At 37.4% G+C, this 26,493-nt stretch overlaps 2 protein-coding genes across 2 annotated transcripts; one reads left to right on the plus strand and one right to left on the minus strand.

Annotated features, from left to right (window-relative positions):
- The first annotated feature begins 1,701 nt into the window (after positions 1-1,701).
- On the plus strand, positions 1,702-22,295 carry LOC121740245 (cadherin-23-like). Its single transcript, XM_042132884.1, has 35 exons — positions 1,702-1,735; positions 3,108-3,201; positions 3,487-3,561; positions 3,802-3,960; positions 5,103-5,211; positions 5,487-5,634; positions 5,865-6,101; positions 6,180-6,375; positions 6,480-6,775; positions 6,860-7,033; positions 7,139-7,332; positions 7,410-7,527; positions 7,616-7,717; positions 7,840-8,018; positions 8,097-8,275; positions 8,426-8,600; positions 9,967-10,168; positions 10,252-10,393; positions 10,619-10,810; positions 10,993-11,114; positions 11,675-11,911; positions 12,405-12,530; positions 13,417-13,537; positions 14,592-14,689; positions 14,799-14,931; positions 15,105-15,209; positions 15,468-15,637; positions 16,078-16,176; positions 16,605-16,797; positions 17,148-17,257; positions 18,306-18,463; positions 19,839-20,045; positions 20,667-20,831; positions 21,882-21,981; positions 22,155-22,295. The coding sequence occupies exons 2-35, from the start codon at positions 3,132-3,134 to the stop codon at positions 22,248-22,250; spliced, it is 5,187 nt and encodes a 1,728-aa protein (XP_041988818.1). The 5' UTR covers positions 1,702-1,735; positions 3,108-3,131; the 3' UTR covers positions 22,251-22,295.
- Positions 22,296-23,831: 1,536 nt separating this feature from the next.
- Positions 23,832-24,331, minus strand: LOC121740307 (transmembrane protein 258). The gene is made up of 2 exons (XM_042132978.1): positions 24,219-24,331; positions 23,832-24,138 (listed from the first exon to the last, which is right to left on the minus strand). Exons 1-2 carry the CDS (start codon positions 24,222-24,224, stop codon positions 23,899-23,901), a joined length of 246 nt encoding a protein of 81 aa, XP_041988912.1. The 5' UTR covers positions 24,225-24,331; the 3' UTR covers positions 23,832-23,898.
- Positions 24,332-26,493: the final 2,162 nt, after the last annotated feature.

Here is a 26,493-nt window from a genome sequence, read left to right on the forward strand (position 1 = left end):
TTGCTACTCACTTTTCAAATACCATTATCATTTACCACAAAACTTATTTCTTCCCCCATGATCATATTCTTCACAAAATTGTGTTGCACTTAAACCTGTGCCCCGATTCATTTTTTCATGCAACAATAGTACACAACTTAGTTTTTGTCGATGATTCCTTTTCCGACAAAATCAAAATTGTATTTTTTATATTTTTACGCCAAATTTCGTGGCGCACTAGGCTGCGCCAGATGATAGATGCCAGAATGAAGCTCAAATACAGACTCCGTAACCAGCGCAGTATCGCAATAGCTTAAATTACTTTCATCTAAGGCGTTTAAATATGGACTAAAAATAGATTTTTATGGACTAAATTAGAATTTTAGTCCTTGGTACAAATAAAAAAACAAGAGGAGACACAAAAGGAATATGGTAAAAAGCCCATGCCCAGACGACTCAAATTTGAATTAATAAAATTTATTCTAGCAAGTCGTTCTACTCTAAAATGGTGTGGGTCGTAGCAGAACATTTCCGTGTACATTTGAATCGGACTTTACGCTTGCACGTTTAACACAAAAGCTATAAGCGTGTACAATAAAGTCCATGTCATGTAAATAGACCTTAATCTCAAGGAAGAATACGGACCTCGATACATCTAACGTGATTCACCACGCTAATGTTATAGATAGCCAGGCTATAGTTATATAAATAAAATAAATAAATAAATAAAATAAAATAAATAGACAGAGTATTATTATTATAAAATATTGTACTCTTGTAGAGGTACATTACAGAAAATAAGTTAAATCAGCCAATTATTATTATCATGTTTAAACTTAGAAGTTCATAGGTTTATGGGCGCCGGCAGACATAATTTCCAAAGGATGCAGATTTTAGTTTTCTTCAAGTTTTCTTTCTTTTCTTTTTACTTTTTACGAACAACAGTGACTGTCTATTAACGTCAACATACATTTAGTGCCAAAACATGACGAACTTTCTTTGTACGGCATGGTAATAGGGTTACAGACGGCTTTTTATTTCATATTTCAATAATTCCTGTTGATCCCGAGATTCCTAAGGGGTGCAAGTGCACCACCTGGCATCCCCCTGCCGAGGCCCATGCCCTATATGAACTTCTAAATTTAAAAGCATTCAGAAAAATTGTTTACATACTACTACTATGATATTTTTGGGAACTTATACTATTATCCCAACCTTATAAATCCACCATCCACCACCACCACCACCATCGTAAAATCCATCTAACGATTATTTCTGGCTTTTAAGAAACAAAAAGTAAGAAAATAGTTCTCAATACAATAGTTTGTAAAAGTTATCATACCTAAAATGAAAATAACAATTCTTAACTACTAATCTTGTGTTTGATAAAAATAATAGCATCCGGTGGCTATGTCCTGTATCAGGAACAATTAAAAGCCATGTTACACCTACCGAGTATAGTGGTGAGACAGTGCTCTCGACCTATCAAAATGGCCGACAGCACTGTATCACCACCTGTATAACTAACATATAAGGCATCCGCGAAAATAGCTATTTTAGATTAGATTAAATATTATAATAGCTAACCGATATTAATATTGGTTCGTTATCGCAACGTCATCTTATCACTAGATAATGCTTTGACAAAGGAAGTATCCTTATTGACATTTTAGTCATAATTAGTTATTTTGTGTAATCGGTGACTTAAATTAAAGTTAACAGTGAAATTAATTACTATTATAAAGGATACTTTTAGGTAAGAGTAAAATTTTCAATTTTTGCCTCATGTCACAAGCTAAAAGGGTACAATGAATAAGTTTGATGCATAATAAGCCCATTGCATTTATTGTGCAGTCACGTTAGAATGCATAATTAAACTATTTTTTTCTTTGTTAAATTACACTAACTTGTTAAAGCAATTAGCTGAGTGAAGTACTTAGTTATCAAATATAAGCGACCAAAGATGTCTATGAAATATTTGAAGTCTGTAGAAGTTGCTATTCATCAATCATCATCAATGTAACGAAATGAAAGGGCTCTCAAGTATGTGTTTAGGATATATGGGACGACCTCTGTGGCTCAGTGGTGTGCGCGTTGGTAGCTCAAGCCGGGGGTCGCGGGTTCGAATCCCGACGACGGAACAAAAAGTTTTCGAAGTTCCTGGGTCATGGATGTGTATTAAATATGTGTATCATATAATAAAAATCTTAAATAAGTATATGTATAGTATAAAAGTATTAAATATATTTCCGTTGTCTGGTACCCGTAACACAAGTCCTTCAGGTACTTACCTCGGGGCCAGACTGACGTGGTGTGAAGCGTCCATAGATATAGATATTATTTATGGGTATAGAGAATATACCCATTTTCCTTAACTTTTTTGTTAGAACAAACGTGACGTTTGTTAATATTATAAACCCGAAAGTGTGAATTTGATACGTACAAGCATAATTACTGTAAAAAGTCTATTTTGCCTGGTGACAATATTTTGTTTTTTGTAAAACTCGACATTATAAATTCCGAGGTTATATTTATTACAAAATAAAATATAAATATTTACACAACTTAAAAACACGTCAGGTTTTATGAATGTATGATGACGTATAAATATATTTATAATTATAATTATTGTTATTGCGGAGATATCACACACAAGTAGGTAATTAAAGATAAAAGTGTTTTTATAAGTGCTTTCTTCTGGAATGTAACGCATTAATACTAATAAAATAAGGGCCTGTTTCACCACTTTTTGATAGAGTGCCGAATAGGCTATTCACAGCTTTTTTGACAGATTTTCCATACTTCATCTGTCAAGTTAAGTGATGGATATCCTTATCAGGAAGTGGTGAAACAGGCCCTTAGGTTTTTATATTTATTTAAGGTTTATAAAGATAAAACTAGGCTGGGTGTGGATTTTTTGTCAGCTTAAGTGTAATCCGTAGTGACTAGTGTTTTAAAGCGGAAAAGAAACGTTGTTTTCACGTTTGGTTAAGACTTACGCTATGTCCTGTTGTCTACTTGTTGGATAGGCATGGGACATCCGTTCGTATTTACACACTCTTCTACTACTACACTAAAGCATTAAATTTTTAACATCATACTTAAATTTTACAATAACACTGTTTCAGTACTTTACCAAGTGAATATGAAAGATGGAACTTCGGGCTATTATTACAACGGTGGCAATCCTCCTTGCCGTAACTAGGAGCTCGCATACTCAAAGTAAGTAAAACTCGACATTCATCTTAATTGTTTGCCCTTTATTTTAATAAAAAAGCAAAATTACATAGCTGCTACGTATTCAACCGAAATTAGTACACACAAATCTCATAAAAATATACACATAAAACTTGCTCGTTTTAAATTTAATATTTTCTTGCTATTGCTTATGTCAATTTAATATTTAAATCAAAAATATTTGCATAAGCATAAGTCTTATGACCGAATAATAGCAATATATTTTGCTTGTAATAATAATAATACCTTTTTTAATGTTGCATATTGCAGGCACCAACCGATGTTTATACATGATAAGTATACCGAGGGAACCGAAGCCAAATCTGCCCGAACTTGACTTTACAGGTGAGTTGCCAACATAAATTAGCTTTTTAACAAATTAATAGTATCCGTTATTCAATTATCCTTAATTACGATGTTGCCAGACTTCGGCACGATGTTTGTGTGTTAGGTTTTTTCCGTTTCGTTACAGAATTTCTTAATTCGGTCGCCGCGCTCAACAACCCGCGATATAAGCTATACAATATCATACATACCTTCAGCTCCATAATGCGCCTTCAAAAACATCTTCTACGACATTTTCAGGTTTAACCTGGAGTGAGAGGCCGTTCGTACCGGCGCCGGAGCGAGATGACGTGTGCATGGACGAGTACTACCCGCTCACCCCCACCAGCGGCACCCAGATCATATTCATGGAGGAGGAGATAGAGGGGGACGTCGCCATCGCCAAGTTAAATTATGAAGGTACCAATATCGAAATAAAATATTATTCATATTCATATGGCAGACGTCTATGTTATTTGGTCGGATTATGTCAATTCAATGTAAGTCGTGATTTGTTAACATTATCGGGTGAATCCGAGAGCCGCGGCTGACGGATGCGGCTTAACAATGTACACGTTTGTAGGAAGATGGGTGTTCGGACGTCTGGCACGTCATTTCAGAAAGAATTGCTTATGAACCCAAAACCTCCGCGGACGCGTCCCCGCGTCCCGTTCATAGGCTGCGTCCCCATCAGATACGGCGCGGCGCCGGCACCGTGTTACGTCACGACGCCACAACAGTCGATATTTGCACTCGAACGAGAGTGCTTGTCTGGATACAAGCACTCTCGTTCGAGCGCAAATATCGAATGAATAGGGACGCACCGTGACACGGTGCGGCGCCGTACCGTATCACGGTGGCGGCGTCGTGCCGTAACACGGTGCCGGCGCCGCGCCGTGTCTGATGGGGACGCAGCCATACCGTCGGCGGATGCAAAAACATCCAGCCAGCTAGTACTGTTCAGACGTCCGTACGCTCAAGGTCGCGTCCGGGACTTATGACAGACAACATGCACTGGTCAGTGTATTGCGTTAATCAGATAGAAACAAGCCGCATCCGTCAGCTGCGACTTACGGACATATTAGATGATTTGTTTCCAGCTTTAGCTGGGTTTGTTTGAGTTACGCGACCAAACGTAGGCCCACGCGTTGCTTATAAATAAATAAGTATAGCACAAACCCTGCTCGACTAGTTCCAAAATTTTGTTTTCACACACTAGTATGACACTAGTATCCATGGGCGTAGCGAGGTACGGCCAGAATCCTGGCTACGGCTATGCTAGTATCTCGACCTCTAAGTATTTGACCACAAAGTAACTTTGGACGTCGTTTACAGCTTTACTTACATGTTTGTACGCAGTATTCAATGCCGTTCATACTAATTTTCGTCTTGTCCCAGATTGGACAGGAATTTTGTAGATACAAATAATATACATAAATATTCCGATGATTCTCATGTCGACAATACACAGACGACAGAGTAATCTTGTGGGCTGTGGCAATCTGGTTTTAAATAGATAATTTGTTAAAACTATACTAATATTCTACATACATTTTTTACAGGGTCAGCGACGCCTGAAGTGGTCAGGCCTCTGGTAGCAGGTTCATTCGTCATGTTGGGACCGGAAATACGAAGAGAGGACGACGGCTGGTATCTTTACATAACTAATAGGTAATATTGTTTGCTCCTCCCTCCATGTAACATTTGAAACAAACTCAAACGAATTCAAGACAACTTTAAAATTTTATACCACAGAAAGTCATAATATTGGCATTGCTAGACGCTAGTATTTTTGAATATTAATCTAAGATGCCAATATCATTATAATATGCCTGCAAACGATGGAGTAGTTTACTCTATAATATCATCAGCCTTTAACTTTTTGTATCTACGTCTCCTTTTTCCTTTTCGTCATTTCTTTTCCTAGTCTTTTATTGAAATTGCAGACAGGACTACGAGACGCCCGGCATGCAGGTGTACATGTTCAACGTTCGCATTGACGGCGAGACGCTCGTGGCGCAGGTGTCGCTGCAGATAGTCAACATCGACGACAACGACCCCATCATACACGTGCTAGACCCCTGTGTTGTTCCGGTTAGTCTAAAAAATAGTGTATTATGTTTTTATTATTCTAACTTCTTAACTTCTTCTTGTCATATTATATCAATGATTTTCAAGTGCAATAGTTTAGGATATCTCATTGAATGCAAATCAATTAAGCACTACAATATTTTGTCTTTATTATATATTTAGTAGTTAAGATCAATTTTTATTTACAAGGTTATCACGAAAAGCTTTGAAAAAATATGTATCTAATTTTACAGGAATTAGACGACAGTACACTAACTAGCTGTATTTACAACGTAACCGACGAAGACGGTCAGATCAGTACCATAGCAATGACCTTCGAGATCGAGAGCACCAGGAATGACGATGAGATATTCTATATGCAAGGAGACTTGATACCGGGGGAGTGGAATCGCATGTACATGACTGTCGGACTAAATCAGGCGTTGAACTTCGAAACGAATGCTCTGCATATATTCCGAGTTACCGCTCTTGTAAGTTGTATTGGAACTTTTCTCAATTGACAATAATTAAACAATGACATAGACGTAATACAACTTACTTCTTTTCAGGATTCTTTACCAAACACCCACACGGTGACCATGATGGTTCAAGTAGAGAATGTGGAGCATCGTCCACCGCGTTGGGTAGAGATCTTTGCCGTCCAACAATTCGACGAAAAGACATCACAGACTTTCACTATCAGGGCTATTGATGGTGATACTGGCATAGACAAACCTATTGAATACTCTTTAAGCATCGCTGAAGGTACTATTCTGAAGGAACCTATTCTGTTTAGTTAGACTTACAGCACACTAAACTTACAGTGTTAAGTGTTAACGTAGATTTATATCAAATCTTTTTTTTTTTAGAGGACAGGCAATATTTTAATGTGACCACAATAGAAGGAGGCAGAAGTGGTGCGATACTACAAGTTCACCCGATCGATAGAGACGAACTAGAAAGGGAACTATTTCAGATGACCATTACAGCGTACAAATATGACAACGAAGAGCTCGCGACTCAAACAAATATTGCAATTATTATTAACGATATTAATGATCAGATACCTGAGCCTCTACACGAGGTATACACAGTAACTATTGACGAAGAAACACCACAGACTCTGAATTTTGAACAAGATTTTGGTTTCCATGATAGAGATTTGGTGAGTGTCCTATAAAATGGTATTTGAATATCGCATGCGCATTTTGATTGGTTACAGAAGTATAACAATTTAATTTTGCTTCAGGGATCGCACGCTCAATACCAGGTACATCTGGAGAGTGTGTACCCGCCAGGAGCAGCGGCAGCTTTCTTCATTCAGCCAGAGATCGGCTACCAACGACAGACGTTCATAATGGGTACCACAAATCATAGCATGCTAGATTTTGAAGTTCCGGAATTTCAAAATATTGAATTAAAGGTAAAAAGAAATACTTCCTTAACTTTCGTTTCTTGTCACACTATATTAAATAGTGAAATACAAAAAAATTTGAGTATCAAGGATAATACCGAAAATATTTTTAAGGTCATCGCTACGGACTTAAACAATACAGATTTTGTGGGAGTTGCAACAGTATACATTAATCTAAGAAATTGGAATGACGAACTACCTATTTTTCAAAATAGTGTGCACACTGTTACATTTGATGAAACTGTTGGCAAAGATTTCTTCGTTGGAACGATGTTGGCTGAAGACAGAGACATAGACGATAGGGTCGAGTAAGTACGATTACTTTTTATCTGCATCATAATAATCATCAATTTAGATAATATTAATCTGACGAAAATCTTTATAGGCACACACTTATGGGAAATGCTCAAGACTATTTGACCATTGACAAAACCACCGGAGATATAACCGTGTCAATTGACGAAGCTTTTGATTACCATAGACAGAACGAACTTTTGATTCAGGTAATAATTACTTAATTATTAAGAGGAGCTTTATAAAATGATAAGTAACGTTAAATAACCAAAGTATTTATTTATTTTAATCCTCCAGATTCGAGCTGATGACACGTTAGGAGAGCCTTACAATACAGCTACATCTCAATTAGTTATACGTTTGAATGATATAAACAACACTCCACCTACGTTGCGTTTGGTAAGCAATTCATTTGAGTACATACAGTTGACCATAATTAAAATTTGTAAATTGATAAAGTAGATTTATGAGTAAACTCTTTAGACGATCTGATATTATCAATTAAAATATTTCTAAAATAGCCTCGTGGAAGTCCACACGTAGAAGAAAACGTACCAGAGGGCTACCAAATTATTCAAGATAATCAAGAAATACAAGCGACTGACCCGGACACGACTGCCGAACTTCAGTTTGAAATTGTCTGGGATTCTTCTTACGCAACGAAACAAGGTCGAAATACAGACCCTGTGGAATATCATAGGTAAAATAAAAAAGATCAGATTAATTTTAATGTTATCACTTTGAAACCATTTTTTTAATAATAATTCTCAAATTTTAGATGTATAGAGATACAGACAATATACCCCGACCCATCCAACCGTGGCGCGGCTATAGGTAGATTAGTCGTGAAAGAGATAAGGCACAACGTTACTATAGATTATGAGGAGTTCGAGGTCCTTTTCCTTACCGTTAGGGTTGTGGACGTGAACACTGCTATTGGTCAAGATTATGACGAATGTAAGTACAACCATAAGTACCTCTATAATTGTTATAAAGACATAAAAGACTTTTGAGGCTCCTTATATAACAGTAATATTCAAGCATAACATTTTGTTGAAACAGAAAATAATACTTTTAAACTTGACGCTACTGATATTCAACTTTCAGTAACGTATACGATCACAATCATCGACATGAATGATAACCCGCCGATATTCAATTATGGGACCCTACAGCAGAGCTTCAGGGTGCGTGAGAATTCCGCAAGTAACACTATTATCGGCTCAGTCCAGGCGACAGACATTGATGGCCCACTTTACAATCAAATCCGTTACACTATAATGTAAGTAAAATAATAAAAAAATATGTTTATACAGCATGACTGGTGAGACATGTTCAATACTCGAGGACGTAATATTTGGCTATTATAATATAATAGCCAAATATTATTATTAGACGAAAAAAAATATAAAAAATTAATATCGTTCAATCACTGAGTAAAAGTTAATTTATTATTTACCCAACGCATGGACACCGCGCGCGGGAAGGGTAGCGGCGCGGTGTTTCCTTGATGGTGCATGCCGCCGCATAGTACGCCTACTTGCCTAACCCCGTAATTTACTTAGTGTCCATGATTCATTTATTTAAAGGGAATTTTGGTCAACAATTAAGTACCTAATTTTATTACTATACATATAATTATAATGAGACTAGCTGTTGCCCGCGACTTCGTCCGCGTTAGCATAGTAGATCACATCCCAAGTATTATTTATTGTACAAAAATATTCAATATACAGAATTGACTTTCCTACGATTTTATTAAATATATAGATGTTCCGCGCGACTTCGCTTGCGTAATTTAGGAATTTCACGCAACCGTACATTTTGCAGCAAAAAATAGCCTATGTCCCTTCACGTGGTCTATTCTTCATGTTTGCCAAATAACATAAAAATTGCTCTAGTAGTTCATATCCCCCGTTTTTTCCACATTTTCATCTATTTCTTCGCTCCTATTAGTCTTAGCGTGATAAAATGTAGCCTATAGCCTACCTCGATGAATGGGCTATCTAACATTGAAAGAATTTTTCAAATAGGATAAGCAGTTCCTGAGATTAGCGCGTTCAAATAGGCCCTTTCATATAATTTCCCCCGTTTTTTCCACATTTTCCTCTATTTCTTCGCTTCTATTAGTCTTAGCGTGATAAAATATAGCTTATAACCTTTCTCGATCAATGGGCTATCTAACACTGAAAGAATTTTTCAAATCGGACCAGTAGTTCCTGAGATTAGCGCGTTTAAATAAGCCCTTTCAAATAATTTCCCCCCGTTTTTTCCACATTTTCCTGTATTCCTTAGCTCCTATTATACTTAGCGTGATAAAATATAGCCTATAGCCTTCCTCGATAAATGGGCTATCCAACAGTAAAAGAATTTTTTAAATCGGACCAGTAGTTCCTGAGATTAGCGCGTTCAAACAAACAAACAAACAAACAAACAAATCATACAAACAAACAAACAAACAAACAAACAAACAAACTCTTCCCAATTATAATATTAATATAGATTCAAGTACCGAGTACTTTCCGTAATTTTGAACATGTCTCACCAGTCATGCTGTATATATATACTTACTGTCATGTGAGCGTAGAATATTTTGGTTGGAGCTTGGAAAAGTTTTGGAGAGATTACAAGCCAGTTATAAATTTTAGGCCTAGAGATGATACACCTGAGGGTCTAATAAAAATTGACTTCAACTCTGGACAGATCGAAGTGGATGCAAATGGAGAAATAGATGCCGACGACCCACCCCGGTACAACTTGTACTACACGGTCATTGCCAGCGATAAATGCTCGGAACCCAATCCAGAGGACTGTCCTCCAGACGAAACCTACTGGGATACTCCAGGAAATGTAAATATAATGGATTTCGATAAGCCATCCCAATAAAAATGCCCGAATTTTTGATGAAATTATAAGTAACAATTTCTTTACAGATAACTATTGAAATAATAGACACGAACAATAAAGTTCCGTTTGAGAGAACAGACAAATTCAATGTGACTGTATACATATACGAGAACGCGACTACTGGAGATGAGGTTGTGGTTCTCGCTTCGAGCGACCTTGACAGAGATGGTGAGATTGGCTATTTCTTTTATCAACTTCTAAATGAATTTACCAAGTTACATATATTCGATGTAAGGAATATAACAGTATTTTTCGGGGTTAAACCAATCCAACAAACGTTTTAAGAAGAAGTTTTAAATAGATCATGAAACCTAAAGGATGCACTTAAGATATATTACGAATTAAAAATCAAGATATTTCTGATGACCATTACTATCAAATTATTTTTTTCAGAAATATATCACACGGTCTCGTATCAGATCAACTACGGTGTGAATCCCCGTCTGCGGGACTTCTTCTCCGTGAATCTGGAGACGGGGCTGGTGTACGTCGACTACACCACAGAGGAGGTGCTAGACAGAGACGGCGACGAACCCACACATCAGCTGTTCTTCAATCTCATTGATAACTTTTATTCGGAAGGAGGTAGTATTCTTTTACACGCCAATTACTTTTACGCCAGCCTGGTAGTTGCTAATCGTTTATCGTCTTCCATTTCGGTATATAGCTAAGAAGAAGAAGAACACGATACACGACAAGTTTTAACCTATTATAACTATTTAAGCCCGAGTGAGCCTTTAATATTTTTCCAATCAATTTTTTCTTAGACGGCAATAGAAATCTCAATACTTCGGAAGTTCTCGTCGTTCTACTGGACGTCAACGACAACGCGCCAGAGTTACCACCACCAGACGAACTTTCATGGTCTATTTCCGAAGGTCTGCTTGCGGTAAGAATTTATAAATAGTAGTTTATTTATTTTATAAAATTAATGTTGCAATGTCGTATGTTACACAGGTGTTCTATAATTCAATAAATAAAATATAAGTTTATTACCTCAAATCTATATAGACTTACTTTGGGATAAAAAATATTTTATCTAAAGCCGAAACTACTCCATGCCTTTGATTAATATCCGTCCAGTGCTTTTTGCACGAAGAATTCACAAACATATATACATTATAGCCTAAGCCCGGGCGCGCACTAGCGGCCAGGTCGCGGCGGCCATCGAGATAGATACCTTAGTATGAAACCGCCATAGACTGCGCGCACCTGGCCGAAACGCGGTCAGCGGCCACACCATACTTTCGATGGCCGCCGCGACCTGGCCGCTAGAGCCGCCGCCCGGGCTAAGGGCCTGTTTCTCCACTTCCTGATAAGTGCCGAATGGGCTATCCACCACTTAACTTGACAGATGAAGTATGGAGAATCTGTCAAAAAAGTTGTGAATAGCCTATTCGGCACTTTATCAGAGAGTAGTGAAACAGGCCCTTAGTATTTTTTTTTTAGGATACAAGAATTCTTCCTGAGATCTACGCTCCGGACCGCGACGAGCCAGGCACTGACAATTGGCTCGTGGGGTACGCCATACTCAACCTGACCATCACAAACCGGGACATCGAAGTGCCCGAACTGTTCAGAATGATCCAAATTCAACCGGGAAATTCGATTGATCCAAACACGGGAGAACTAGAGACTGCGATGGACTTGAGAGGTTACTGGGGAACTTATGCCATTGGTATTTTTGTAAGTTTTAACTGACTAAAAATTATTTATACTAAACTCTATTAAAAAAACATTAAAAGCGAATTTAAATAAAAATGTTTCAACGAGGTACTATAAGGGCGAAGCCAAACGAGCGTTTTGTGAGTTGTGAGTTGCAGAATTTCGGTTCGGCAGAATTCTGCTGCATTCAGTTTCATACAAAAGTCCTGTTTGATTCACACGAGCATAATTTTGTGAGTCATGATTTGTATGAAAAGATATTTACGCGGCAGAAATTCTGCGACTCACAACTCATAAATTACGCTCGTTTGGCTCACCCTAAAGGTAGTAATCTAATATGTTTTTGTCGGGAAAGTCATTTGACAGACAAAGATAGCAATACCTAGAAAAGTTATACACTGCGTTATTGTTATAATGTTTATAGAAGGGATAAAACAATAATTATAACAATCGAACCTTCTAAAAAGTTGTTAATAAAAAATATATTAACATTTAAATGCATTATTATTTTTAGGCTTATGATCATGGTATTCCTCAAATGGACTCGAATGAAATTTACGAGATAGTGATAAGACCGTATAACTTTCACCATCCTGTCTTCGTTTTTCCACAAAATGGAGCTCGGATCCGTTTATTCAGAGTAAGTAAACCATTAAAATCAATTACAAAATTATATAACTTTAGTAGGACTGAAAAGCGCACTTCTACGACATGAGTGCATACTGCCTACGCAGCGTATCCTACGGCCTGGGCAGCGTAGCATACAGCATACGCAGCGTAGCGCAGTGCCTACGCAGCGTAGCAAATAGCAATAATATACGCCCCACGCAGCGTAGCATACTGCATACGCAGCGTAGCGCACTGCCTACGCAGCGTAGCATACGGCCTACGCAGCGTAGCAAATAGCAATAATATACGCCCTACGCAGCGTAGCATATTGCATACGCAGCGTAGCGCACTGCCTACGCAGCGTAGCAAATAGCAATAATATACGCCCTATGCAGCGTAGCATACTGCATACGCAGCGTAGCGCACTGCATACGCAGCGTAGCGCACTGCCTACGCAGCGTAGGAAATAGCAATAATATACGCCCTACGCAGCGTAGCATACTGCATACGCAGCGTAGCGCACTGCCTACGCAGCGTAGCATACGGCCTACGCAGCGTAGCAAATAGCAATAATATACGCCCTACGCAGCGTAGCATACGGCCTACGCAGCGTAGTATACTGCATACGCAGCGTAGCGCACTGCCTACGCAGCGTAGCAAATAGCAATAATATACGCCCTACGCAGCGTAGCACACTGCATACGCAGCGTAGCGCACTGCCTACGCAGCGTAGCATACGGCCTACGCAGCGTAGCATACGCCCTACGCAGCGTAGCACACGGCCTACGCAGCGTAGCTCACGGCCTACGCAGCGTAGCATATGGCCTACGCAGAGTAGCATACAGCCTACGCAGCGTAATACTGCAGCATAAAAGTGTCAATACTGCAGTATAAACTGTTTTTTGTATATATTTCAGGAGAGGACTGTAGCACTTGGCAGACTAGTGCTAGTGAACGGGGAATTCCTTGATCCGGTACAAGCGACTGACGAAGACGGCCTTGAAGCCGGTATTGTTACATTTTCCATTGTCGGAAATGGTAAGCAATTTCTATTTGTTTATGCAATATATATTTTTTCACTAGATGTTTCTCGCGTTGCATCAAATTCGTTTACCATAATGTAATATCACAGATTGATTCATATACAAGTTGCGAATCTACGTTATTATATAATATAATATTAAGTATCTGCCTACATAGCCTGGGAAAATTAAGGAATTCAGACCAAATAATTCATGTAGTTTTGAAAGTTAGTAAAAACATACGAGGCATAGACTCACTCTTCCTGAAGATATTTGAACAAAATTTAATTAGATAGGCTCTATTTTGAAGGAGGACTACGTTACCTCGATTTACTGTATCTGTCTCTAAATACAGTAAATCGAGGTGTGTCGATGTTGTTTCGATCGAAGAGCCGATGGAAACTTAGAACCAATCGCGACCTTGGATCCTCCTGCTCCTAACGCGGTATTAAATTCAATTTTTTTTCCGATGTAAAAGTGGTTGTTCTGGAAAATACAGTTGCCGAAAAGCGGACATTAAGTGTTATTTGTAACGGCTACCTAGGAGCTTGTACTAATATGGAATGGAATACATTATTGATGTTAATGATAAAGATGACGAAGATGAAACACAATTTGATTGATAAGTATTTAATAATTTAGAATTAAAATTTGTAAAACGAACAAGCTTCTTGATTTTATCACCTTTAACACTCTGTACTTCCTAAATGTAGATTTAATGTAGATAATTAATGTAGAAGTCACTAAAGATATATTATAAATGTTTTTCGAGTCACAAGCAAAAACCTTGAAAAAGAGACCTTTCCCCCCCCCCCCCACCGCCGGCTCGTGTCCCCGTGTCCAGATAAATATATTCTTTTAGTATATATTTATCTGGACAACTTTAGGAATAACCATACCAACTTTCAAAACTACGTGAATTGTTTTGTTTGATCGACGATTTTGAAACAAATTTTCTTAGACTAACAAAGCTATTTATCAAATTGATTATAAATATTATATGTACTTATTCCATAAAACACAGATAATAATAATTTACTAAATTTAATGCTGCTACACTACTTTTACAGCGGAGGCCCAAGAGTATTTTACAATAGACAACAATGTGGAAAACGAAGGAAATCTCATGTTAAAAGACGTGTTTCCCGAGACCACTAGAGAATTTTACGTAAGTACTCAAGATACTTAAAAAACTCTTGCTGTTTTATTAACAAATAATGTTGTTGCTTTATTTCAAAATACCTTGTAATATATACAATATCGATTTTGCCTTGTAGGTAACTATCCGAGCTACAGACCACGGCACGGAACCGCAGTCTCTGTCTTCTGATGTGACTATTCATGTAGTGTTCGTCCCTACACAAGGGGAACCAGAGTTCACCACTAACACGGCCAGCGTCGCCTTCGTAGGTAAGTTTCGACAACGATTTTTTTATGACATCTGCGGTTGAAATTGTTTTAGTCGGAGGTTACGGGCACAAACTTCGAAACCCGCCCGAGGGAACAAGAACAAAATCGTTAAAGGTTTTTGTAATTACCTTTTGGGACTCGTGTATATATATAACTCACTTTATGCATTTTAGAAAATGAAGAAGGTCTTACGGAGAGACACCAGTTGCCTCTAGCATCAGACCCCAAAAACTATCTCTGTGAGGATGACTGTCGCGATATCTACTACAGTATCATTGGTAAGAAATCCTTTACATTACGAAGATACGATTAATTATTGTGTTTTTTGAGCCCATAAGGCCCTATTTCACATTAGGCCATAATAAATAACTATTATTACCACCAGATTCCAAGTTGTATATAGCACGCACAATCAAAGTTGACGTCAGCAATCATAGATGAATATATCCACTTGAATAAGTCCATCTTGGTTAATTATGTGGTTGCATTTCACTTTTCTATGTTAACTTTCGACTTAACCGTGTTTTATTGTTTAGGTGGCAACGAGGATGGTTACTTCGCCATAGACAAAGTCAACAACATTCTCTATCTCGCTCGGGAGCTGGACCGCAATGAGGCGGACACTCACGTTCTGCGCATCGCCGCCAGCAGCAGCGAGAGCCCCGACGTGACTCTAGCCAGCTCTACGCTCACCGTCACTGTTACAGTAAGTTGCAGTTAACCAACACCTAAATATTAAGGCAAAACGTCCAAACAAAAGGTCTGGTAGGCGGTAGCAGAGACGCGGTTCAGGCCCTGTCGTTCATTAGGTCATTAGAATTTCTAAGCATAATTCAAAAGAGTCATTAAAGCCAAATATTGCTTTGTAACTATATTATCAATAGAGTGGTGTAGACGTGCTATAAAATAGTATACCAGCTGCCATAGTTTTTTATGCTCTATTATCAAGCTACCAATAAATAGCACAAACAACTACAATTTATTATGAAGGATTGCTTATCTGAACTCTGATGTCCCCTGAGTCCTGACTATTTTAATACGGGCTAGTGACGGCATCGTAGTTTTTGTTCTTTGAATGAACAAGGGCCTAAAGCAAAACTAAGTAGTCATAATAATATTATAGTAAATTCTTAATTATCACTATAGGTCAGAGAAGCAAATCCTCGGCCATACTTTGATCGAGCTCTCTATACGGCCGGCATTTCAACGTCGGACAATATCAACAGAGAACTTCTTACAGTGCGGGTAAGTATGGCATAATTTTGGTTTACTTTAACAATACGTAAACGTACACTCCCGTTTGATCAAAAAAATGAGAAATGTATTCCATAATTTGTTTACGATTTATTACAACCGGCTTCAAGAAATAAGCCCACGCGTCAATAGGAGTCTTCGTCGCTCACCATTTGCATTCTAATATAATATCTATACTTACGTTAATAAAGTCCGCTTTTCCAAAAAACTCTACGGGTTCAATCACGTTTTGCGAAAAAGCAGATTATATTTTGCGTTTGCCCAGGTTGACAGTATGCAGAATCAATATACTGATTGTTAACATGTGCTGGAGAAAGTGACCCAACTAACAATCGGATGGGTCGACCGACTAGACTGAGATATTCCTGGCCACCGTGTGTGCGCATCCATATTATGCTCATCGTTTACTTCCTCATCAGGCTACGCACTCCGAAGGCGCTAGAATCGAGTACACAATCGACATGTCGACGATGGTGGAGGACCCCAGCTTGTCGCACGTGCGGGAGACGGCGTTCGTGTTGGGAGGGGAGAGCGGCATTCTGACGCTCAACATACAGCCGACCTCCACCATGCACGGGATCTTCCAGTTCGATGTGGTGGCTACAGACACTGGTGACTTGTTAAATATTGAAAATATTTTAACGTCTCTTTGAGATGGATGGATGGATGAAATTCGTTAATCTTCAAAAAAATATTATAACAAGACTACCTACTTAGTAAATAATAGAGAGCGATAGAAACTCGACTATCCGGCAATCAGTTATATAGATTACGGATTTGAGACGTTTACATGCTACTTCGAACCGAACTCGTTTTTCTTCATTAGTACATTACCTACTTATCCTAATTTTCGAGTTTTTACTGCAAATTATTATGGGTAGTAACTGGATTATCCCGAAAACGAAAGTACCCTAACCTATGGGTTGAATTAAAGTATTAAATAACGAAAAAATATTTTTCAGCAAATCAAATTGATAGAACCGAAGTGAAAATCTATCTGATATCGTCCCAAAACCGCGTGTACTTCACCTTCTACAACCCGGTGGATCAAGTTATTGCGGAGGCGGACTTTGTAAGTTTAATGTTGTTTACTTGTTACTTATAACAATTCGCCTATGCTGCACCTACTATCGGCTGATATGCAAGTCGAAACTGTTTAATTTGGTTGGGATATGTCAGGGGTCGGCAGACCGCGGCTCGCGAGCCGCATGCGGCTCTATCATAGGATTAATATGTCTCTAAGGGGCGATTTCACCAAAGAAATGGAACGCGTTCAAAGCACTCTGAACCGGTTCAAAACGATTAAACGCGATCATAACATCGAAATGCATTTCACCAGCATAAACTGAACGCGTTCAACGCAAATCCGAGTTTTATCTTCTGAACGCCCAAAGTCCGAAGTATAACGTTATAAAACCCGTTCAAGCCCTGTCATGGCGGAACTAAAAACATAGACAAAATAAATGTCAAGATGACAATTTTGACACATGCGTTTGTTAGTTTATGTATTGTTTCTTGCTATTTTGTAGTTAAATTAACTTGAAAAGGCTTTAAAATGATAAAAACATGTAAAATAATCGTGTGACGTCACGTAAACTTAGATTTAATAATCGCGATCAAAAGAAGTTTGTGAAATCCAATCGAAACAAAACGAGATTTACGTCGCAGCATGAACGCGTCCAATGGGAACTAAGTTTTATAAAACTAAGTTTTATGTGTGTTTGGTGAAATCCCACCTTAATGAGTTATTTTATATATTTATATTATAAAAAATGTATTTAATTTTATTTACTTTTTTTCTTAATTTCCCACATTTTTTTAAACTGTAAATGTAGCTTTGTAGTGTAAAGCAAATTGGACTCTAATTATTATTATTGCACTTACAAAATTCATGTGGCGGCTCTTTGAAGTTATGGGAAAATCTACAAACTTGATATTTGGCTCATCTGATTGGTAAGTCTGCCGACCTATGGGCTATGTCAATCTCGGCTAACACATTTACTTGACATTAAGCGACCACATTTCGTAGGTCCACCATCTGCTTATGACTCAATTTCTATCAGAGACTCAAAGGCAGATGGCGAACCAAATTTTTCTGTTTCAAAAATCACGTTTCTCAGATAGCGCAAACGTTCGGTATCGGTTTCGACATGACGTGCAACATCGACCAAGTGGTGCAGGCGAGCGACAGCAACGGCGTCGGCATCGACGACATGACGGAGGTCAGGGCACACTTCATCCAGGACGACTTGCCCGTCGAAACCGAGCGGATAGAGGAGTGAGTATATTAATAATACCCAGGTTCGTCTTTCCCTTAGGTGCAGTGTGTGCATTGCACACGGGCGCCGCTATATACATATATATATATATATATATATATATATATATATATATATATATATATATATATATATATATATATATATATATATATATATATATATATATATATATATATATATATATATATATATATATATATATATATATATATATATATATATATATATATATATATATATATATATATATATATATATATATATATATATATATATATATATATATATATATATATATATATATATATATAATAATAGGGTGTAACAAAAATAAGTGAAATACTTTAGGGTGTGTATATATATATTTGTATGGGGAAACTCGTGACGCTCGGACCCTTGCCCATACAAAAGTCAAATAGCTAGTGTTTTTTTTAATTGTCACTCTTTCCTTCCTTAAAATACTTTATACCCGCACATAGGGCCCTCGCTTTCAGTAAACTTTCCTGTCAAATGTTATCAAAATATGTTGTTGATCATTATATGTTTGTTATGATGTCGTAATAAGAATGAAAAACTCAATATTTGGACATTTCTATGAAGCACATTTGTATAGATACGAGTATGTTAACATGGGTACGTTTTGGGGTTTAGGGTGTTAGGTCCAGTCAAGAGCACATCATGGTATGTATTCAAAACCGAAAAAATCTTCAAATTTAATCTACAAACAATAGAGTTTGTTATCTATTTAATTGGAGAAATTTGACAGTACCTATCATGTGGTAACTTGATGTGCTGTTATAGTTCGTCTGGTGGCTTCAGGATAAATGATCCATACTAATGGACTCCTCGCCCTTAACCGCTTAAGGGTGAGGAGTCCATTAGTATGGATCATCCGGACAAACTGTACTTTGTACCCATTTCATTTTGACCACGAGCTTGCTAGGGGGCGCCACGGACGTAAAAAAAGTAGGGGGCGCTAGGTTAATGTTTGCACACGGGCGCCACATGGGCTAGAGACGGCCCTGATGATACCAATACTCTTTTACCCTGACGACCCTAATAAACATCGTCAGCAATTTTGTTGCATCAAAATGCGTTTATCGCGCGAGGGGCGTATTTTCCAGAATGAAATATATCCTATGTCCAGCCTCGGGACTCAAAGCAATTCCATATTCTTATCTAAGAATCTAAAAAATTGGTTCAGCGTTTTAAGCATAAGATAAAATAGACAGACATACAAACTGACAACTGTCATACCATAGCAGAACGATTGTTAGTTTGGGTACATTTCATTTCCTTACTGACGGCATTTATCGTGATTCGTGTCAGAACTTGTGACAACTGAAAGGTACTAACATTTTTTTATTTCAGCCTCCGCAGTGATACACAACTTCTGCGCACAGTCCAGCGCACACTGGAGACGCGGCTGCTGGTACTGACAGACTTCGTGACGGGCCAGAGTCCGGTTATCGGCTCCGACCCCCGCGTCCTCACGGTGTACGTGCTGGCCGGCCTCACCGTGCTGCTGGGCTTCCTCTGCCTAGTGCTGTTCCTCGCCTTGGTAATCCGGACTAGAAGGTTAGTGAAGTCAGGAAGATTTAACTAGACATTAGGAGCTTTTTTTATTTTAAATCATGTGATGGATTCATAAAGTTAATAGACCTAGCGGAATAGAGAAACAAAGGCCTAAGCAAGAGAGACGTCACTATCAGTAACACTGCGTGGTGAAAAGAGACGTGTGATACATTTTTTTGACGTCCAGTCGGCACGTGCCGCACGTTGACAATTTAATCTCATAGAAATCATGTTCAATCATGCTTGTGTAAGTGTATATGTACACATTTTTACACACAGATGAAACCAATTTAGGTTTCGTTTGACAGCTCGAGATTGTTGCTCTATTCCTCTAGGTACATTAACTTTATGGATGGATTAGTACACACGCAGCACATGACGCATCATCTATTGCAACAAGCAACATTGAATCCTCCTCGGTCATCCAGTGTATCCAATGTCGTGGATTGCACGACTAAAAGCAGGCGAACCCGCCCGACAGCTAATTAGGTATCTACAGTTGAATAACAGTTAAAACTTAACTGATATCACAACAGCGTTTATAGTAGCAACCACCAGCGTAACAGCAACTTTAATTTCATGAAATCACCTATTTAACTTTTAGATGCCCGTTTTACTTTCCAGAATGAATAGGCGATTAGAAGCTCTGTCTATGACGAAGTACGGTTCCCAGGAATCCGGGCTGAACCGCGCGGGTCTCGCGGCTCCGGGCACCAACAAGCACGCAGTAGAGGGTTCCAACCCGATATGGAATGAAACGATCAAAGCGCCAGACTTTGACGCCTTAAGGTAGTGTCTTGTTTAACGTGAGAGCGCGCTAGCTAGGCGTAACTATATAACTAGCGCGGCGTAGCAAGTAGCAACACGGACGTCTAAATATTTTTGTAATAAATTGAGCTTTACCGCACTATGTGGCAGCAGAACAACGCGACAAGACGCCCTCGAACTTACAATGGAAGGGAAAGTGTCGCGACGCCTTGTGCCTTTGTGCGGTCATCTTTAAAATTATATTATTACTAGCTGTCCCGGTGAACTTCGTGTCACTTTAAAACCTTCCCTGGACTTCTACGAATATTTTAAGACTAAAATCAGCCCAATCCGTCCAGCCGTTTTTGAGTTTTAGCGCGACTAACACATTGGAAAATCCATTTTTATATATATAGACTAGATGTTCCGCGCGGCTTCGCCCGCGTAACTAGGGAATGTCACGGAAACGTTACATTTTCCGCAATTTTTTTGCGGAAAATGTACGGTTTCCGACCTATGTCCTTTCACATGGTCTATTCTTCATGTGTGCCAAATAACATAAAAATTGCTCCAGTACGTTCAAATAAGCCCTTTCAAATAATTTCCCCCGTTTTTTTTCACACTTTCCTCTATTTGTTCGCTCATATTAGTCTTAGCGAGATAAAATATAGCCTATAGCCTTCCTCAATCAATGGGCTATCTAACACTGAAAGAATTTTTCAAATCGGACCAGTAGTTCCTGAGATTAGGGCGTTCAAATAAGCCCTTTCATATAATTTCCCCCGTTTTCTCCACATTTTCCTCTATTTCTTCGCTCCTATTATTCTTAGCGTGATAAAATATAGCCTTCCTCGATCAATGGGCTATCCAACTGTAAAAGAATTTTTCAAATCGGACCAGTAGTTCCTGAGATTAGCGCGTTCAAACAAACAAACAAACAAACTCTGCAGAATTATAATATTATTAAAAGTATAGATTCACACAATTGTGCGTAAATGTAAAATTAAGAACATTGAACAGTTCTTTTTTATAAATGTAATATACACATAATAGTGTGTTGGTATGTTAATTTTATTATATTTTGCTTTTCAGTGATATTTCTGATGACTCGGATCTAATAGGCATTGAAAACCTTCCTCAGTTTAGACTTGACTATGATCCTCAAGAAGACAAATCAGTACAAAACAAACCGGTAAAAATCATTATTTTCATATTAAGTACTTACTCTTTTTGCTCAAAAAATATTTTTAAGTTTTTTTTTTAAATCCTATCCTCACATAATTTAATATTTTATCCTACGAATAATAAGTACTTATACAATAAGATAGATATACCCTTATTAATTATTATTATTACATGTTACAGGTGGAAGATCAAATTGCAGATCACAGCAATAACTTTGCATTCAATCCAACTCCATTTTCTCCGCAATTTGCCAATTCAGCATCAAGCCGTAACTAGTGCAATAATTAGTGTAGGTTTTTGTATATATTTTATATAGTATTTTAATGTCATAAAATATTAAATAAATAAAAACTTTTGACATAAGTACCACATCTTATTATTTTCTCAAAATGGGATTCCAGTATCTTCTATATTTTAACCGATTCGTTTTGGATGGCACGTTTCAGTGCCATCACTTTTTTGCGTGTGGCGTTAGGCACAGATGTGTGTCATTTTAAAATCAATTATGACTCCTTCAATTAAGCATTAAGAATGTTTTTGCCCAGAATCAAACTATCTTCATTTTTTACGTATTCCTTTTCATAATTCTCGTAGCCTTCGTTTCTGGATATTGTAAGATTTTTTATAGAATAGGGCCCACCAACCTTTTTGAAAGTTGCGTTTGTTTTGTTATGAAGCATCATATTATGATAATAAATTATAAATCTGTTTATACCACAAACAGGATTCAGAATAAGGTATTAATAAACACTAATTTTTGAAAAGTGAAACAATTAACTTCTATAGTGCTAATAAACTAGTGTACAGAACACCAAATTTTTATTATATCGCTAGTACCTTAAATATGCTAATAATAATTTACATTTTTACGAGGAAAACCAAAAATAAGATTTTTAGATCTAATTGAACCCGTCGATCGTGGAAAAACGAGACAATAGAATTTCTATTGTGTCTCGGTCACCGGTGACCGTATGGGGCTTGATGAAGTAATACCTCATAATCAAGCAAATCATTAGAAAATGCAAAATAAGTTAAAAATGTTTACCATAACTGTATTGAAAAAGTCACTTACGGTCAATTTCCAGAAATACACTTATTTTGCCACTTCTAATCACCTAAAACAGTGTGCCAGACCGTTCACGTCAGATTTTGAATGTAAACTAAAAGTATTGAAGCTTTGAACATAACATTTGTCAAAATACTGTTTTCTTTTCGCATGGCTAAAGACACAGATGCGTGTCATCTAATCGTATGGCGCTGGGCACTGAACAGTGTCACGTTATTTATGTTCAATGCCACAGTGAGAAGTTAGCAAAATTAGACATTGCAACGAATCGGTTAAAGAACATTATTATTTGTATACTTGTTTTTCATTCTTGTGGTTTTGTGTGTTATAAAGTTCCTAAAACATCACCAAAACTAAACAATAAAATATAGGTTACCTCTGGAAACACACAATTTTCCACAATAATTAAAAGCAACCTACATCCCTTCTTGTCCTAAGGATAGTTATAGATTTAAGTCTTAGGACAAGTCTACTTGTCTTAATTCATCAAGCCCCATACGGTCACCACTCACCGGTGACGAGACACAATAAAAATTCTATTGTGTCTCGTTTTTCCACGATCGACGGGTTAAGTATAGCCCATCTATTGAATACATTGATTCAAAAGAAGTGATTTTGCACAGTATGGATCAAAAATCTTTATAACCCAGTGGTAGTAAGAATAGTCTTGATACAATTTGTAATAAAGAAAGAAGTTATAATAATAATAATTAGATTCTCTTCTCAAACAAGGCGACTGATGAATTTGTACCAATACAAAAATGAAAGGTAAGTATTGTCAATAAAAAAGATTTAGTATATAAGATATTTATATAAATTAAACATAGGAATGGTAAATATTACTTACACACTATAGTTCTATACATAAATGCCGACCCACAATAACAAAAACAATATGCCGAATCCAGAAAACAGTGCTGCAACTAGAGATAGCAGAAGTTCTTTGAACAAATCCCTGGTTAATTTTGTGCTTGTTACTTCATAAACGAAGAACCACGCAGTGAAGAATATACCGATTCCCAATAACAACAACGTAAGATGTGGAAACACGGCCGGGTTGATAGGTGAGGCATATCGCACCATTGATTCAATTTCCAACTAAAAAAGTAAGACAAGATTTAGCAACTGAATATATACATGTTACTGTAAAATAATATACACATTTTAAAGATGCTTACACTCATTTTTACTGATTATTAATTATCAACAGCACCGGCGAAAATCTAATTTTTCTCCAAAAACTTGTTGACCGCGAAGCGCCACATCAGTCGAACAACTTTGACAGCTGTCATTATATCTTCTTTTTTTTTTTTCATATAATGGCACTTCGGCTATAACCATGGCCAGTGTCGAGTATAATATTATGGCGGGAAAACAATATTCTATAATATATTTTTTTATATATTATCGTCAGGTCAGTCAGGTCCAAAGTGTAGTCAATACAGTCAAGAAGTCAAGTCAGTCGATTCAGTAAAGTGGTAGGACGCTTTACTGAAACTTTTGATGGAGTTTTGGAGGGAACACAAAACAGCACGTTTCTGGTTACTACATCACTTTCCCACACTTGTGCACGATAACGAATATTTAATGGTTAATATCCTACCAATATTACACATTAAAAAACCAGATAACACAATTTTAGAAAAATAATATAAAAACACAACATTACTCTTTCACATTCTCCCAAAAACTCTATCTTCTTTTATTTCAAAACTAGCTGTTGCCCGCGACTTCGTCCGCGTGGACTTCAGTTTATAGCGCGCGATGTCAACAAAATTGGTGTCAAAAGCTTTTATAAAAAAAACCCTGGTACCCCTTAAATCAATACAGCTGTGCAGTGTGCAAACAATAAGTACCTACTTCATTTTTGTATGTTAAACTTTATATATATGCCAAATTTTAAAGCTTATTTAGCCCCCCAATTACACAACTTTACCCATAAACTATTTATCATTGATAGGTTTAGCCCCAATTTCACCAACGTCTGTTAGTGTTAACAGCTTGTTAAAATATCCTGTCTTCTCTTTCATTCATATGAAAAACAAAACAGCTAACGTGATACTAATTCGAGCATTAACTTTAACAGTCGTTGGTGAAATTTGGTCTTAAGGTTACGTCACTGCCTGCACAGATAAAGTACTGAGTTATTTAATACCGTAGAATAGATATAACAATCGAAAAAAATCGAGACTTAAATGTAGGATGATACCACCTCTTATAGAAAGACTTTTGCTAGCGCGATGTAGAAGACGCACGGCGCCATCTATTATGAATTTTTTGAACAAATTTACGACCCTTACAACCCTTTTTTCCAGTAAAAAAGTAGCCTATGTCCTTTCTCAGGCTTTAGACTATCAGTATACAAAATTTCATTACAATCGGTTCGGTAGTTTTGGCGTTTGGCGTGAAAGCGAGACTGACAGACAGACAGACAGACAGAGATACTTTCGCATTCATAATATTAGTACAGATTATGTGCACACTGCACAGCTGTTTTTGGGTATTTTGATTAATTAAGGGCCGCGCTACACCGGAATGGCAGCGGCGAGGCGAGCACTTTCAGCGCTGCCATTCCGGTGTAGCGCGGCCCTAAGAGGGGTACCACTTACCAGGGTTTTAAAAAGTTTTTAAATTTGACACAAATTTTGTTGACACCGCGCGTTATAAACTAAAGTCCACGCGGACGAAGTCGCGGGCAACAGCTAGTTATGAATAAAAACAATAATATATAATAAAGTAGGTACCGTATGATTAGTTCTGTTATAATAATGAAGTAAAAAATAAAGCGCCATCTGTTTTCATATATTAGAATTAAAATGTTGATTGCATTGATATATTTTCTGGATGGAATATAGGCCAACACAACACACTCGAACTCCTTAGAAATGCAGTAGGAGTTCTATAAGATAAGATAGATTGATTATTATTATAGCAAGTGATAATATTATTAAACATAATATTCTAACGTATTAAAAACTATAAACAAAAACATTAGTTTTATGTTCCAACGAAGTAAAAAAAAGCGCCATCTGTTGAATCGTATTAGAACTAAAATGTTCATTGCATCGCGTTGATATATTTCTGGATTTTTTATAATATTATACATAAAATATATTTAAGATTTTTGAAATATTATTTTAATACACATCCAAGACCCAGGAACATTGAAAACTTTTTGTTCCGCCTGCGGGACTCGAACCCAGGACCCCCGGGATGAGCGCTGGCCACGCGCAATGCGAATTCATTTTCATCGATATTTTCATGGAAATAAGATATTTTCCCACATCAAAATGTAGCCTATGTCCTTTTTCAGACTCTAGAATAACTGTGTACAAAATTTCATTGCAATCGGTTCAGTAGTTTTGGCGTGAAAGCGAGACAGACAGACAGACAGACAGACAGACAGACAGACAGAGATACTTTCGCATTTATAATATTAGTTTTTGGCGTGAA

The sequence above is a fragment of the Aricia agestis genome, chromosome 3 (genome assembly GCF_905147365.1).
Source record: "Aricia agestis chromosome 3, ilAriAges1.1, whole genome shotgun sequence".
Lineage (NCBI taxonomy): Eukaryota > Metazoa > Arthropoda > Insecta > Lepidoptera > Lycaenidae > Aricia > Aricia agestis.